Raw genomic sequence first — 15212 nt, 5'->3', positions numbered from 1 at the left:
TATCAGACGCTTATATCCAAAGCGACTTACAATAAGTGCATCAACCTAGAGTCCAAACTAAGAACAACAAGAATACAGAAAGCAACATTTCCTCAAGATAGTCGAACTACAAAAGTACCACAATAAGAGCTATTTAAGAGCCATTTAAGTGATTTAAAGAGAACAACTGGGTAAATATAAAATGAACATGTTTACATGTTTTTAATGTCCTGAACACACTCGTGCACATCGCTGTTCTTTGACCCTCAGGCTGAAATATCAACATTTTATCACCTGTGTTATCGGTGTTGGTTGTTTTGGATGATATTGAGGTCACTATAACTATAACATGACATTTTTAAAATCCTCAAAAAGCTTTTGGGCCCGAACAAAACCAGCAAACCACAGATAGCTCACACATGAGGCGGGGGAGGGGAAACATGTACACGTTTACACAGCGGCCTTCTACACACTATTTTATTTAAGGGCTATTTAGGTATCAACACACACACACACACACACACACACACACACACACACACATTACGTACCTGACACTTACACACGGGAACTAATCGGAATTAGAATAATTTTCTGCAAGTTTAAATAGCTGCAGTCCAACTGACCTCGAGGGTAAAAGACGTCAGTTTATTGGAAGGGAAACGACATGTTTTGTGCTATTTTATTATTTTATTTTATTTTCTGTCCGTCGTATGTGTGCCCGTCTCCTTGTGGGGCCCAAAGTCAAACAGCTCCACGCCGCGAGGAGGTCACGCCCCCGATGATTAATGCGACGCCACCACTTTCTTCTTATTAACGAATAGTCTATATGGATTCATAATCCCCCCCCCGTGTCATAATTCTTGAAATTCGAGGTCGCTCACTTCATGTTACTTAAGAAAATGAAAGGCGTGGCGCCTCGAGTCAAGGGCGCGTCCCGAGGTTCCGAACGGCGAACACTTTTATTCCTTTATTTTCTAAAGGTTTACCTCTTCTTAGTGATGAGTTATGTGCTTGTTTGTGCGATGACTCTCGCTTCACGCGCTCCATATTTGTGGAAAGCGTCCATTTCTCTTCACTTTGACAACATTTGCCAGTTGCTGTTATCGCTGAGTTCCTCATCACAGGGAATCCTTCACCGTCTTCCACCGAGGACGCTCACTTCTCTGGCCGGGAGTTTGTTTGTGGGGCTGTGAAGCTGCAAGGTGTGTGTGTGTGTGGGGGGGGGGGGGCACGTCCACATGCTTTTAATTAAGCCCTAGTTTCTATTCACTTGATTAATCAGTGAAATCAGGGGCCGGGGGGGGGGGGGGGGGGAGGAGGAGGCTGCACACAGATTTGTCATTTTGTCCCTTAAAGGAAATTCACTTTGCCAAAGTGGGCGGAGCTGGAATTTGCATTTTGAGGTAAATTGGTCACTTTTTCACCGGAGTGAGCCGTCTGACACGCACACACACACACACACACACACATGCACGCGTACACACACACACACACACACGCTCAGGTAGAACTCGTCGACGTGCTCGCTTTTGTTGGTGAACTATTCTCCGGTTGTGGGATGATTAACGTTATTGTGTGTGTGTGTGTGTGTCTGTGTGTCCCGGATGTTGTCTTCTTTAAAGTATTTTAAATAAACCCGTCGTCGAGCTGTGAATGACGGGATGAAAACACGAGGAGCACCGACACACAGTTTGTAAAGTTTCACACACACATTTAGAAAAAAAAGAAGACATTTTGGACCAAAATGACTCTTTAATGCAGCCGCATATTATATTAAATATTTTCAATTTGTATTTTTTTGTTCTTTTCTTTCCCCTGGAAATGAAACTCTGTGTTTGACATGAAGAAAATCAACTCTCACGAATGTCTTTGACCTCAGAAACCTGAATATCATCAACACGGCCACGCTGTCGTCGGGCGGACTTTGGGTGCCTTCACAAAATAATAAATCATTTGAATGAAAAATCATCGGTCGAGTTTACGTTAAAACAGGAAGAGGCGACGCTCCCGATTACTCCTGCTCTCCTCCAGGTCTCCTCCCGCTCTCCTACTGCTCTCCTCCAGGTCTCCTCCAGCTCTCCTCCCGCTCTCCTCCTGCTCTCCTCCCACATTTAAAAAAAATATAATCAGGGTTCGTACGGTCATGGAAAACCTGGAAAAGTCATGGAATTTTAAAATGGTCATTTCCAGGCCTGGAAAAGTCATGGAAAAAGTTCTGGAAAAGTCATGGAAATGTGTTATAATCACATGTTAATTTATGCCGAGTTTGAAATAATTAACCTGTTTTTTTACAGTAAGACGCTCAAAATATAAGCCGGCGTACGCTCTCGATACGCAACATGTTCTAAATTGTTCATGTTTATTCCAAGATTTCAGTTTAGTGATGGAAACTTGGTTTAAAGTCCTGGAAATCCATCGGTCAACATGTTTAATTATCTTCCTCCAAACCTGAAGATTAAAGCCCAGCACACGGTGGGAGACATCACCCTATGAGTGTGTGTGTGTGTGTGAGTGTGTGTATGAGTGTGAGAGTGAAACGGGACATGAGGTTCTCCTCTCCTTTCAGGAAATGAATTAGTCACCCCCCCCCCCCATATTGCCATCCACATCGCCTCGATGTAGATGGCAATATTAATTCAACATGGCGGTGCGTTGATGGTCAGCTCCGGTTCAGCGGCGGTTTGAGTTGGTGAGTCTTAATGTGATAAGATGTGGGAACTGAGGGACGTTACATCTCCCTCCTCGCAGCCACGTCCCAGCCTCCCGCCAGCCATCTGGACAAATCAGCTCCCCACCGCACGCCTCCCTCTCACCTCAACTTCAGGGTGTGTGTGTGTTTGTGTTTGTGTTTGTGTGTGTGTGTGAGTGTGAGGGCGCAATTGTCTCTCCTTCTGTTTGTCCATGGGTGGTGATGTTTTATGAATTTAATGCATGCGTCTGCAATGCACGTGCACAGGTGTGAGGTGGGGGACCGAATCTAGATGTAGGTGCGTGACGGTGGGCGGGCGGGGGGAGGGGGGGGGCGTCGTCTGCTTTTTGTTGTTGTTGTTTCTCCCCGTGGTGTCGGTGATCGCGTTGTGTGATTCGCGTGTTTGTGAAAGTGTCGGCACATTTAGGTGCGAAGTGTGTTTATGTATAGTTTTCTATTCTTAATGTGTTTATCTGCCTTTTGTTCTTATTTATTTATATATTTATATAAATATAAACTATTTATATTATATATATATATATAATATAAAAACATTTAATATATATTTATTTAATATAAATATATTTATATATGTATATAATTATATATATATATTTATATATAATATATAAATAGTTATATATAAATATTTACATATATATATATATTACTTATTTTTTAAAATATATATATACATATACACAATTCAATTCAGTTTATTTTATATAGCCCAATATCACAAATTCCGAATGCTTTACAATCTGTACACATCGGACATCCCTGACCTTTGACCTCGCATCGAATCAGAAAAAAATAGAAACGAGGCTCTCTCCTCTCTCTCCTCTCTCTCTCTCTCTCCTCTCCCCTCTCTCTCCTCTCTCCCCTCTCTCTCCTCTCTCCCCTCTCTCCCTCTCTCTCCTCTCTCCCCTCTCTCTCTCCTCTCCTCTCTCTCTCTGAGATGGCGTTTCTTGAAAGGACCCTCTTGGCAAGTGTTTGGGCCGCCGCCCCCTCGCCGCCCTGCTCTTACATGACGGATGGCGGGCGGAGGCTCTGCCACTCTCTCACCCCCCCCCCCCTCCCCCCTGGACTTATTAATGACAATAATTAGGGAGAAACCTCCCCGAGAAGCCCGCCAGAGTGATTAGCGCTTTAATGATGGAACGGGAGGTAGCGGGCGGCGCGCACACGCAATTGATTTACGCATTCGCCCTGACCTTTGGAATCCAATTTACGCATCCGCAGGCGGAGGGGAAGAGTAGGTAAGAGATGAAGGGAGTGACAAGGATGGATGGAGAGCGGAGGGGAAGAAGGGACGCCTGGCACTCGGAGTGTGACTAGTTTATTTCCTGCTCTTGAGGGGGCGTCTCTCCCGTGGATCGGAGTCGGTGGAACTCGTCTCACACACAACTAATAACGAGGGATGAGCCGCCATGACACGTCTGAGTCCTGAACCGGCGGCGCCGCGTTACCACAGCGACCACCTCCTTGTCCCCAACACAGGCTATGTTGTTGGGGATTAACTCTCTCCTCTCTCTCTATCCTCTATCCTCTCTCTCTCCTCTCTCTCCTCTCTATCCTCTCTCTCCTCTCTATCCTCTCTCTCCTCTCTCCTCTCTCCTCTCTCTCCTCTCTATCCTCTCTCTCTCCTCTCTATCCTCTCTCTCCTCTCTATCCTCTCTCCTCTTTCTCCTCTCTCTCTCCTCTCTCTCCTCTTTCATACACAGTGTTATTGTTGGGTATCAACTCTCTCTCTCTCTCCTCTCCCTCCTCTCTCCTCTTTCTCCTCTCTCCTCTCTCTCCTCTTTCATACACAGTGTTATTGTTGGGTATCAACTCTCTCTCTCTCTCCTCTCCCTCCTCTCTCCTCTTTCTCCTCTCTCTCTCCTCTCTCTCCTCTTTCATACACAGTGTTATTGTTGGGTATCAACTCTCTCTCTCTCTCCTCTCCCTCCTCTCCTCTTTCTCCTCTCTCTCTCCTCTCTCTCCTCTTTCATACACAGTGTTATTGTTGGGTATCAACTCTCTCTCTCTCTTTCTCTCGTCTCTCTTTCAGGATCCAAGCCCTTCATGTGCAAGATCTGCAACTTTGCGACGGCTCAGCTGGGCGACGCCAGGAACCACGTGAAGAGGCACCTCGGCATGAGGGAGTACAAGTGCGACATCTGTGGGTGAGTGGCGGGGAACCCCGAGACCGGCGGGCGACTCGCGGGACGACCGCACGAAGTTGTCACGGCGACGTTGCCCGTAATGCTGCGTTAGCAACCAAAAAACATGGTGAATGTTCGCAACGCTTTGTGGAGTTGACGCACGTGACTAATCGTGGCTTTTTCGCTTCATTCGTGCCTTAGAGGGGGTGGGGCTTAGAGGGGGCGGGGCTTATCTCTGAGGCTTTACTCCGTGGAAACCGTTATCATCTCCTTCCTCCACCATGAAGAACTAACCACTAGTTCTGCTTCATACTTGTTGAGGACATCAAACACACGTCTGAACATCTAACGCCCTCGTGTTTGGGTTCATAACATCAATATCATATATATATTTATGTATTTATGTATATATATAAATATATTTATATATATATTTATTTATTTATATGTTTATTTATTTATATTTATATATATCATTATTTATATATATATATATATTTATATATATATATTTATACACACACACACACACACTCGCCCGTCAGGTGTGTGAGGTTTCGTGGTGTCTGAGGAGCGATCTGCTCATTATCTTTTGTGCGGCCCACTTTAAATTGCATTTGTCCCGAGCTAATTCATAATTCAATCCGATTTAACCCGACCACAGAGAGAGAGAGAGAGAGAGAGAGAATAGAAAGAGAGAGGAGCTTAGGTTCAGAACCTGAGCTCCTCTCCCCATCAAAGTCGGAGGATTTCAATCTGAAAAAACCGTTAAATCCTTCCATCTATCCTCTTTCTCTCTCTCTCTCTATCTCTAGTAGCTCCCTCTCTCTCTATTTATCTATCTCTCACTCTCTCTCTTTATCTATTATCGCTCTCTCTCTATCTCTCTCTCGCTATATATATCTTATCTCTATCTCTCTACTATATATATCTTTATATCTCTATATATATTATCTCTTTCACTCACTCCCTCTATCTATCTATTATCTATCTCTCTCTCTCCATCTATCTATCATATAATATAAGGAGTATCCTGTGTGTGTCCTTATAGAATCATCACATGTATTTCATTTCCTTCTCATGTATCATCATAAGGAGTTGCTCCACGTTAAGCCCGTTACCCAGCGGCAGCATCTCATTGGCTCAGGGCCTGTGACCTCCAGCCAATGAGAGGCTCAGGCAAAAGGCAGAGCAGGAGGCGAGCAGGAGGCGAGCAGGAGGCGAGCAGGAGGCGAGCAGGAGGCGAGCAGGAGCTGAGCAGGAGGCGAGCAGGAGGCGAGCAGGAGGCGAGCAGGAGGCGAGCAGGAGGCGAGTAGGAGGCGAGTAGGAGGCGAGCAGGAGCCGAGCAGGAGGCGAGTAGAGGCGAGTAGGAGGCGAGTAGGAGGCGAGTAGGAGGCGAGTAGGAGGCGAGTGAGGCAGTGGGAGGCAGTGGAGGCAGGCAGGAGGCGAGTGGGAGGCGAGCAGGAGGCGAGTGAGGAGGCGAGTGGAGGCGAGTGGGAGCAGTGGGCAGTAGGAGGCGAGTAGGAGGCGAGCAGGAGGCGAGTGGGGCGAGGCAGGAGGCCAGGAGGCAGGAGGCGAGTCAGGAGGCGAGCAGGAGGCGAGTGGGGCGGCAGGAGGCACAGAGGCGAGCAGGAGGCGAGTAGGAGGCGAGTAGAGGCGAGTAGGAGGCGAGTAGAGGCGAGCAGGAGGCGAGCAGGAGGCGAGCAGGAGGCGAGTAGGAGGCGAGTAGGAGCCGAGTAGGAGGCGAGTAGGAGGCGAGTAGGAGGCGAGTAGGAGGCCAGTAGGAGGCCAGTAGGAGGCCAGTAGGAGGCCAGTAGGAGGCGTGTTCATTCGGCTCCGCTGATGTTTATCTGAACAAACACACAGCGTCTCCTCCTAATGAGAGGAGAGGGATCGTGTTTCACAACCCCCCCCCCCCCCACCCCCACACACACTCTCTCTCTCCAGCTCGGGCTTTTGACCAAGCGGCGTCTCGTTTCCCATGCAGAGCCGTTCCCCCAATATGTTTTTTAGATATTTTTTAAATGCGACTACTAAACCCCCCCCCCCACCACGGTTTCACAAATCACGCGGCGTGGAGGAGCCGGGCGCTGCCAGCGGCGGCCCGCCGGTGACAAATCGGCCCGGTGTGTGCTTTCAGCGCTGAGTGATCACCGGGCCGTCCCTCCTTCGACTAAAGAGCAGCGCACACACAAAGAAGCCCCCAGAAACACCCTCATTAAGGCCACACACACACACGCACACAGACACACACACACACACACACACACGCCCACACGCCTTAGCCCGTATTCGGCGGCGCTGATGGATGGCTGGTGTTTCGGGGTGTGTAATGTTTTAAGTGAGATTGTAGCGTAATTTTAAGCTGTGCGTGCGGACGCCACCGACACCCCGTAACCACGAGGGGGGGAGGAGGGGGGTGGTACAATATTTCCGGATATTTCTTTGTAATCAACATTAATCATTTCAATTAACACAAGACCATCTCGGGGCTGTTTGCTTTTTGTTTCTTACTCTTTTTTTTTTTCATACAATAAATATTTGCGTTTCATTAATTTATTTCCCCGCTCTCAGGCTCCTGGGCCTCCGCACGACATTACGGACTTTTGCCTCTTTTTAGTTTGTTGACGTTTGGTCCAGCCGGCATCAGCACATTCCACCGCCGCGGTTTCATCCTCCACTCCTTGAACAAAAGAGAAGAGAAAAGATCCCCTTCACCTCCATCGATCGCCGTGTTTTCCCCGTTAAGAGTTTCAGACCCGGGGAAGATTATCTGGGCTCCTGATGGAGTGTGTGTGTGTGTCTCTGTGTGTGTGTGTCTCTGTGTGTGTCTATGTCTATGTGTGTGTCTCTGTGTGTCTGTGTGTGTGTGTCTATGTGTGTGTGTGCGTGTGTCTATGTGTGTGTCTCTGTGTGTGTGTGTGTGTGTCTGTGTGTCTCTGTGTGTGTGTCTCTGTGTGTGTCTATGTGTGTGTCTCTGTGTGTGTGTGTGTGTCTATGTGTGTGTCTCTGTGTGTGTGTGTGTGTGTGTCTCTCTGTGTGTCTCTGTGTGTGTCTATGTCTATGTGTGTGTCTCTGTGTGTGTGTGTGTCTGTGTGTCTCTGTGTGTGTGTGTCTCTGTGTGTGTGTGTGTGTGTGTCTCTGTGTGTGTGTGTGTGTGTGTGTCTCTGTGTGTGTGTGTGTCTCTGTGTGTGTGTCTATGTGTCTCTGTGTGTGTGTCTCTGTGTGTGTGTCTCTGTGTGTGTGTGTGTGTCTCTGTGTGTGTGTGTCTCTGTGTGTGTGTGTGTGTCTGTGTGTGTGTGTGTCTCTGTGTGTGTGTGTGTCTATGTGTGTGTGTGTCTCTGTGTGTGTATGTGTGTCTCTGTGTGTGTGTGTGTGTGTGTCTGTGTGTCTATGTGTGTGTCTCTGTGTGTTTGTGTGTCTCTGTGTGTGTGTGCGTGTGTCTATGTGTGTGTCTCTGTGTGTGTGTCTCTGTGTGTCTGTGTGTCTCTGTGTGTGTGTGTCTCTGTGTGTCTCTGTGTGTGTGTGTCTGTGTGTGTCTCTGTGTCTCTGTATGTTTGTGTGTCTCTGTGTGTCTCTGTGTGTTTGTGTGTCTCTGTGTGTGTGTGTGTGTCTATGTGTGTCTCTGTGTGTGTGTGTGTGTCTCTGTGTGTGTGTGTGTCTCTGTGTGTGTGTGTGTGTGTGTGTGTGTGTCTCTGTGTCTATGTGTGTGTCTCTGTGTGTTTGTGTGTGTGTCTCTGTGTGTGTGTGTGTGTGTGTGTGTCTCTGTGTGTGTGTGTCTATGTGTGTCTCTGTGTGTTTGTGTGTCTCTGTGTGTGTGTGTGTGTCTATGTGTGTGTCTCTGTGTGTTTGTGTGTCTCTGTGTCTCTCTGTGTGTGTGTCTATGTGTGTGTCTCTGTGTGTGTGTCTATGTGTGTCTCTGTGTGTGTGTATGTGTGTGTGTGTCTGTGTGTGTGTGTGTCTATGTGTGTCTCTCTGTGTCTGTGTGTGTGTCTCTGTGTGTGTTTGTGTGTCTCTGTGTGTGTGTATCTGTGTGTCTCTCTGTGTGTGTGTCTATGTGTGTGTCTCTGTGTGTGTTTGTGTGTCTCTGTGTGTGTGTGTGTTGATGGTTAAAGATCATATTGTTGCAGCGTTTTAATTAACAAATGCAAATGGAGGCCGGGCCGGAGAGGAACCCTTGACCACGCTGCCAATCCAACCCGGAGCGGCCGGGCGGCGCCTCCTCCTCGCTCGTCAACGGCGAACACTCTACGGGCTTCCTGTCTCCCCCCCCCCCCCCTCACGTGTCTCTCTTATTTAAACGCTCCGCTCCGTCTTAATTATCCCCGTAAAGAACTATTTAGGTGCAACAAAAAACAAAAAAACAGCAGAAGAACACAAATTGGTGATTAACATACGAGATGAGATTCCTCATCTTTAATTGGTCGGGAGAAAGAAATGAAAAACACGACGACTTTACTCTCGCCGTGTTCTTCTCTGCCCTCAGTGGATCTCGGGCCTCTTAATGAGCCTCCTCTCCTCTCCTCCATCATCCAGCAGAGGAAAGGCCCTGGATTCAGCATTTCCAGCCTCTCTCTCTCTCGCCCGCCCCGCTCGCTCGCCCTCTCCCCGAAGATGCGCCGGACATCCAGTGCAGGTGTTAAATTATGCATAAAGCGTCTAAACGCTTTGAGGCATCGCTTTAATATCTTCGCCCCGAGTATTAACGCCGGGCGTGGGCCGTCCCCTCGAGCGCCGCCGGTTCTCTCTTCGCGGCGTGATTGCGGGTCGCGAGCCGGCGCCGCTTCACGAACGCGAAGGAGGGAAACAAATAAAATTACATTTTTGTTTTTCTCACAATACGAAGACGCACTGAAAGTTTGCAAAGCGCTAAAGTTTAGCCGCCTCTGTGGAGGAAGCTGCAACCCCCCCCCCCCTCACCTCCCTTGTCACAATTTTCTTGACTTTGTCTTGCAGAGAATATATATAGTCATGACTCCATGTTGTGTGTGTGTGTGATTTGACTGTTAACAGGATGGGGCTGGCTCGTGTCAGGGTTTTCATGTCCCCCCCCTGTCTTGTGAGATTGTCTGGTCCGCTCCCCAGAATAGCCCATCAGTTCCGCCCTGCGTGGCTCATCCGCTGTAATGTGCCTTAATGCCCGGGGGCCCCGCACGAGGAGCGCGGGGCCCGGCGCTGACGGGCGGAGGAGCGTCTGAGCTCGCCGCTTATCCAGAGGAAGCCGTCACTTAGCTCAGCCCCGCCATTGTCTGTCCGCACCCTCGCTCCTTCTCCCCTGACGGGATTCTCTATAATCCTCAAGCAGATTCTGGCGGAACTATTTTTATGTGGTTTTTTTTTTCTTCTTCTAATTCTTCTTCTTCTTCTTCACCCCCTCCTCCCCCTCCCTTTCTCCCTATTTAAACAGTAATGGTTGTTGCAGATGAAGAGAGGGATCCCTATGAGGATGATTATAATGTCACTCCGGTGATCTCCCGCCGCCCCCCGAAATAATTGTACATCATCGCTTCATAACGTGTCGGAGGGGACACGTCGGCGGCGTGCAATTAAAACCGCGGAATATAATACAGCAAATTACTGGCTGTCAGGCCCGCGAACAACACGCTCGGTGTTTGAGTTACACTTAATCATCACGTGCATTAGCGCTTTCGCTAAGATCTCTCCGACCCCGCCCCCTTCCGTTTGTACAGCAGAAGGGGGGCGTGAAATGCGTCATGTCCCCCCCCCCCCCCCCCCGCTCCGCTGAGGGGTTAACGCTGCGTGTTGATGTCGGAGTTTGAACCTTCTCAGAGCTCTGGATGTGTCGCTTGTTTCAAGCTCGCCGTCAATATATATATATAAATCTATATATATATAGATATATATATATGTCCAAATAAAATGCATACAATAAAAACAACATGCATAAAATAAAGTTGTTATATCTGACCTACAGGTCATAAATGGTAAAAAACATTATGATCATCATGAATTATTTTTAGGGAATACAGCTAATAAAGAAAAGTTAATCATATATAATATATATATATACACTACCGTTCAAAAGTTTGGGATCACCCAGACAATTTCATGTCTTCCATGAAAAATCACACTTTTATTTATCAAATGAATATAAAATATAGTCAAGACATTGACAAGGTTAGAAATAATGATTAATATTTGAAGTATTAATTTTGTTCTACAAACTTCAAGCTCAATATCACCAGCATAACTGTTTTCAGGAAATTAGTCTTCTAAGCCGATAACACAATGTACCATTAGAACACTGGAGTGATAGTTGATGGAAATGGGCCTCTATACACCTCTGGAGATATTTCATTAGAAACCAGACACTTCCACCTAGAATAGTCATTTACCACATTAACAATGTAATGTTATCTTTATTGAAAAAAAGTGCTTTTCTTTGAAAAATAAAGTAATTTCTAAATGATCCCAAACTTTTGAACGGTAGTGTATATATATATATTATATTATATGATTTAAATGATATTATATATCATTTATATTAAATATATTAATATATATTATTCCATTATATTTTATATGTATAATATATATATATAATATACATATTATATATATATATGTGCAAAAATTACATAAAATAAAAAATAAATACATAAAATAAAGTTGTTATATCTGACCTACAGGTCATAAATGGAAAACAACAATATGATCATCATGAATTATTTTTAGGGAATACAGCTAATAAAGAAAAGTTACTTATATATAGTATATATAGATATAATATTATATATAATATATAATATATTTATATTGCATATATAATGTATATAATATTATATATCTATATTATTACATATCATTTAAATCATATTATATATAATTGATATAATATATATTAATATATTTATTATATAATTAGATTATATATAATGTATATATATTATATATAATTTGATGTCTGTTAAAATGGAGTCAAAGTGAGAGAGATCTAAAATCGCCCTGTCGGCGTTGACGGTGAAAGTCGCCGGCTGACGCGTCACCCATTGGGCCGATGAGCGCGTGGCACCGGGATGCATTGCGGGGCGAGCTTCTGCCGGGCCGTCCACTTCTTTTATCCCCACGGTGAAACCCCCGACAGGTGTGTGGCGGCGTTCTGGTTCACGAGGCGTCCGAGCTGCAGCGACCACGTCGGCGTCGGGTGTTGCGTAACCTTCTGAACCTTCCGGAAGAGATAAACCGGCTCGCCACGTACTTCAATATTAAATATATTTCGTATGTACTCCTTATCTAAATGGCTACTGCCCCCTCTTTTTTTTAAAATTTAATTTCGTACTTTTTGATCAATTTAATTCGATGTGCTCATGAGCCCATCGGGGGGGGGGGGTGTATTGATGTTTACCGCCCCGGACACTTAAAAGAGGAACACGGCTCTTGTCGGTCAGCCCGGCGGTCCCCATCCAGAAAATAAACACATTTTTGCTCTTGACGCATTTAACTAAATTTAGTGCGCCATTACCGGAAATGGAATGAGTAACGCTAAAGGTCATTTGGAGAAATAATGCAGGAAGGCCGGTCCGGAAAGGTTAAGTATGTGACGAAGCCGCGGCGAGGATAACGAGGAGGAGCGCGGCGTTCGTGGTTTGACTCGGCACTCTTGCGATCGCTCTTTATGACCGAGACAGCTTTACAGCCCGTTACACCCCCCCCCCCCCCCCGTAACACGATAAAGCGCGGCATAATGGATTGGATGTGTTTAGTAGCCTCGGGCTGATGTTTTGGAAAATTATGTTTGCAATAGAAAACACACTCGTGCCGAAATATGGCGAGAGAGGGAAGAGAGAGAGAGAGAGGAGAGACGGCATCCATGAATCAATTTAAATCCACGGTTGAACACTTTTTAGACTTGTTTTTTGTTGTTTATTTTTTTGCATGTCCCGGGATTGTCAAACTTCATTTCCCCCTCTAGTGTGTGTGTGTGTGTGTGTGTGTGGCGTCCTCGCCGACGTCTCTGGACATCGGACGTATGGCTTCATTAGTCCGGTTTCGGGGTTTCGGGGCTCAGCAGAAAAAAAATGGAGGCGAATGCGATTTGTGTTTCAAATTACACGCCGCGAGTTCTTGAGGGAGATCGGTCGCTTTGCTCAGGCGCTCTCGTGCCGGCGGGAAAAAAATTAGGCCTTCTGAAAAGAGTTGGAATGGGGCCCTCCCCTCCCCCCACCACTTCCTCCTCCTCCTCGGCGCCGCAGACGGAGAGGAAGGAGGCGCTCACCGTCAGCACATCAGTCCCGTTAGCTTTTAATAACAATCTCATATTCTTTAGCGGGCCCCGAACTGCGGCCTGGGGGGCGGGGGGGTTTACTTTAATCAGGAGACAAACAAAAACCAACTCTGAGGTCCAGACACTAAACGGCCAGACCGGTGAGCCAGCACCGCGGCTCGGGAGGACCGGTTAAATTAAGAGGCCGTTGTCCGCTCTGCGTATCTCACCAGTTCCCCAAAACATTAAAACCTCTTGTGGTCTTTTTTTTTTTTCTTCATTAAATCTCAACTTGCAGGACGTCAGTGAAGTAGTAAATAGAATAGTGGGAGTAATCCTTTTGTATTTATTAGCGTTGGCTTTTTTGGGGCCTTTTTTCATATCACAGCGAAGAGAAAAAAAGACTAGAAAAAAGGGTAGATTAGAGAAAAATGACGAGAAAAAGGGGAGACTAGTGTCTCTGTCCGGCTAACGGAGGTGTCTCTGTCCGGCTAACGGAGGCCCGGTGTCTCTGCCCGGCTAACGGATGCCCTGTGTCTCTGCCCGGCTAACGGAGGCCCAGTGTCTCTGCCTGGCTAACGGAGGCCCAGTGTCTCTGCCCGGCTAAAGGAGGCCCCGTGTCTCTGCCCGGCTAACGGAGGTGTCTCTGCCGGCTAACAGAGGCCCCGTGTCTCTGCCGGCTAACGGAGGCCCCGTGTCTCTGCCCGGCTAACGGAGGCCCCGTGTCTCTGCCCGGCTAACGGAGGCCCTGTGTCTCTGCCCGGCTAACGGATGCCCTGTGTCTCTGCCCGGCTAACGGAGGCCCCGTGTCTCTGCCCGGCTAACGGAGGCCCCGTGTCTCTGCCCGGCTAACGGAGGTGTCTCTGCCCGGCTAACGGAGGCCCCGTGTCTCTGCCCGGCTAACGGAGGCCCCGCGTCTCTGCCCGGTAGAGACAGGTGAACAACGTGAACTCCCTCCACCTCCGAACAAAAAGAAAACTTTACCCCCTTTTAAAAGTGGTGAAATCATTAAAAACAATGTTGCTGAACAATCCATTCTATGGAGTTAATCATGTAGGGTGGGGTGGGGGGGGGGGGGGGGTTAATGAGTGATTAACAGCAGCAATTAAAAGATGAGGATGGCAGATGAAAAAAAGGGCGGCGTAATTAAAATATCTGTCCTCTCATTGTCAGAAGTGCGAGTGTCATCCATTGTGCACTTATTAAAACGCCGGGTGGAGGCGAAGGAGCAACCGGCGCTTAACTCCACCACCAAAGTGTCTGGTAATCTGCCCGCGGACGGAGCGGCGGACGGCTGTAACTCACGTTTAAGTGTCGGGGCCGTGTCATTGCAGGTTCACAGTCGTGCGTTTCCTGGTGTTGACACCCTATCGGTGGGGGGGGGGGGCAGTCAGTCAGGAGTAATTTAACTTAATTAATGGGATGCATATTTGATGGAGGGAATAAAATATACCGGCTCAGCAAAGTGGAAAAAGGGGGGAAAGATTTAGTGGGAGTTAAAGGTGGAGGGGAGAGTAATTTGTGCATTCAGTTACCGGCTGCTTGAGAGACGGAGAAGGAGGTGGGAGGGGCGGGGAGAGATGGATGGTTGACACAAAGCCGAGCTGATGTGTAGAGGGGAACGGGCCGTCCTTCCATTGAGAGGCCATCACACTGACACCGCGGGAGTTAATTGATATCCGGACGGACGAGCGCCACACACACACACACACACACACACACACACATTACGCCGCTGTGCAGACTGGTGGCACAGCTTCCGGCTGCCAAGGGGCCATTTTAATATTCATGAGGGGGGGGGGGCTTTTAGGGTGGCCTCCTTCCACCGTGCCACCGCCAACATGTCTCCACCATCACCGTGCGTGCTTCACCTTCCTGTGTGCTCTCGTAGCAGTCCCCCCCCCCCCGACAAAAAGAAAAGCTGTCACGCTGCTCTTAATCTCCCCTGGCACTTTTTAATTGACTTCCTGTAGGTATAGATTATTTTCCGCGGCGAGTCTGCCACCGCGACGTTTTGATAGCGTCCCGGAGACTGGCATCTGGGACGCGTGTAGCTCTCATCTCGGTCTCTCTCTGCGTGATGGCCAGACGTATTGTGGGGGGGGGGGGAACGCAATCAGTCCATAGCCATCATCGTAATTGAGCTGATGTTCCTGCTGCGGACATGTTG

The 15212-nt window shown here is 47.6% G+C and overlaps 1 protein-coding gene across 2 annotated transcripts in view; it reads left to right on the top strand.

Moving 5' to 3' along the window:
- znf407 (zinc finger protein 407) overlaps positions 1 to 15212 on the top strand; it is a 144400-nt gene that overhangs the window by 7831 nt on the left and 121357 nt on the right. For both annotated transcript variants that reach the window (XM_056444549.1, XM_056444550.1), the window contains exon 4: positions 4725 to 4839. In XM_056444549.1, coding sequence (XP_056300524.1) covers positions 4725 to 4839 — 115 coding nt within the window. The remainder of the gene's footprint in view (positions 1 to 4724; positions 4840 to 15212) is intronic.

This window comes from Pseudoliparis swirei, chromosome 22, assembly GCF_029220125.1.
Source record: "Pseudoliparis swirei isolate HS2019 ecotype Mariana Trench chromosome 22, NWPU_hadal_v1, whole genome shotgun sequence".
NCBI classification, from domain to species: Eukaryota; Metazoa; Chordata; class Actinopteri; order Perciformes; family Liparidae; genus Pseudoliparis; species Pseudoliparis swirei.
Note: the sequence above shows the minus strand (reverse complement) of the source record. Positions and strands in the feature narration are given on the sequence as shown.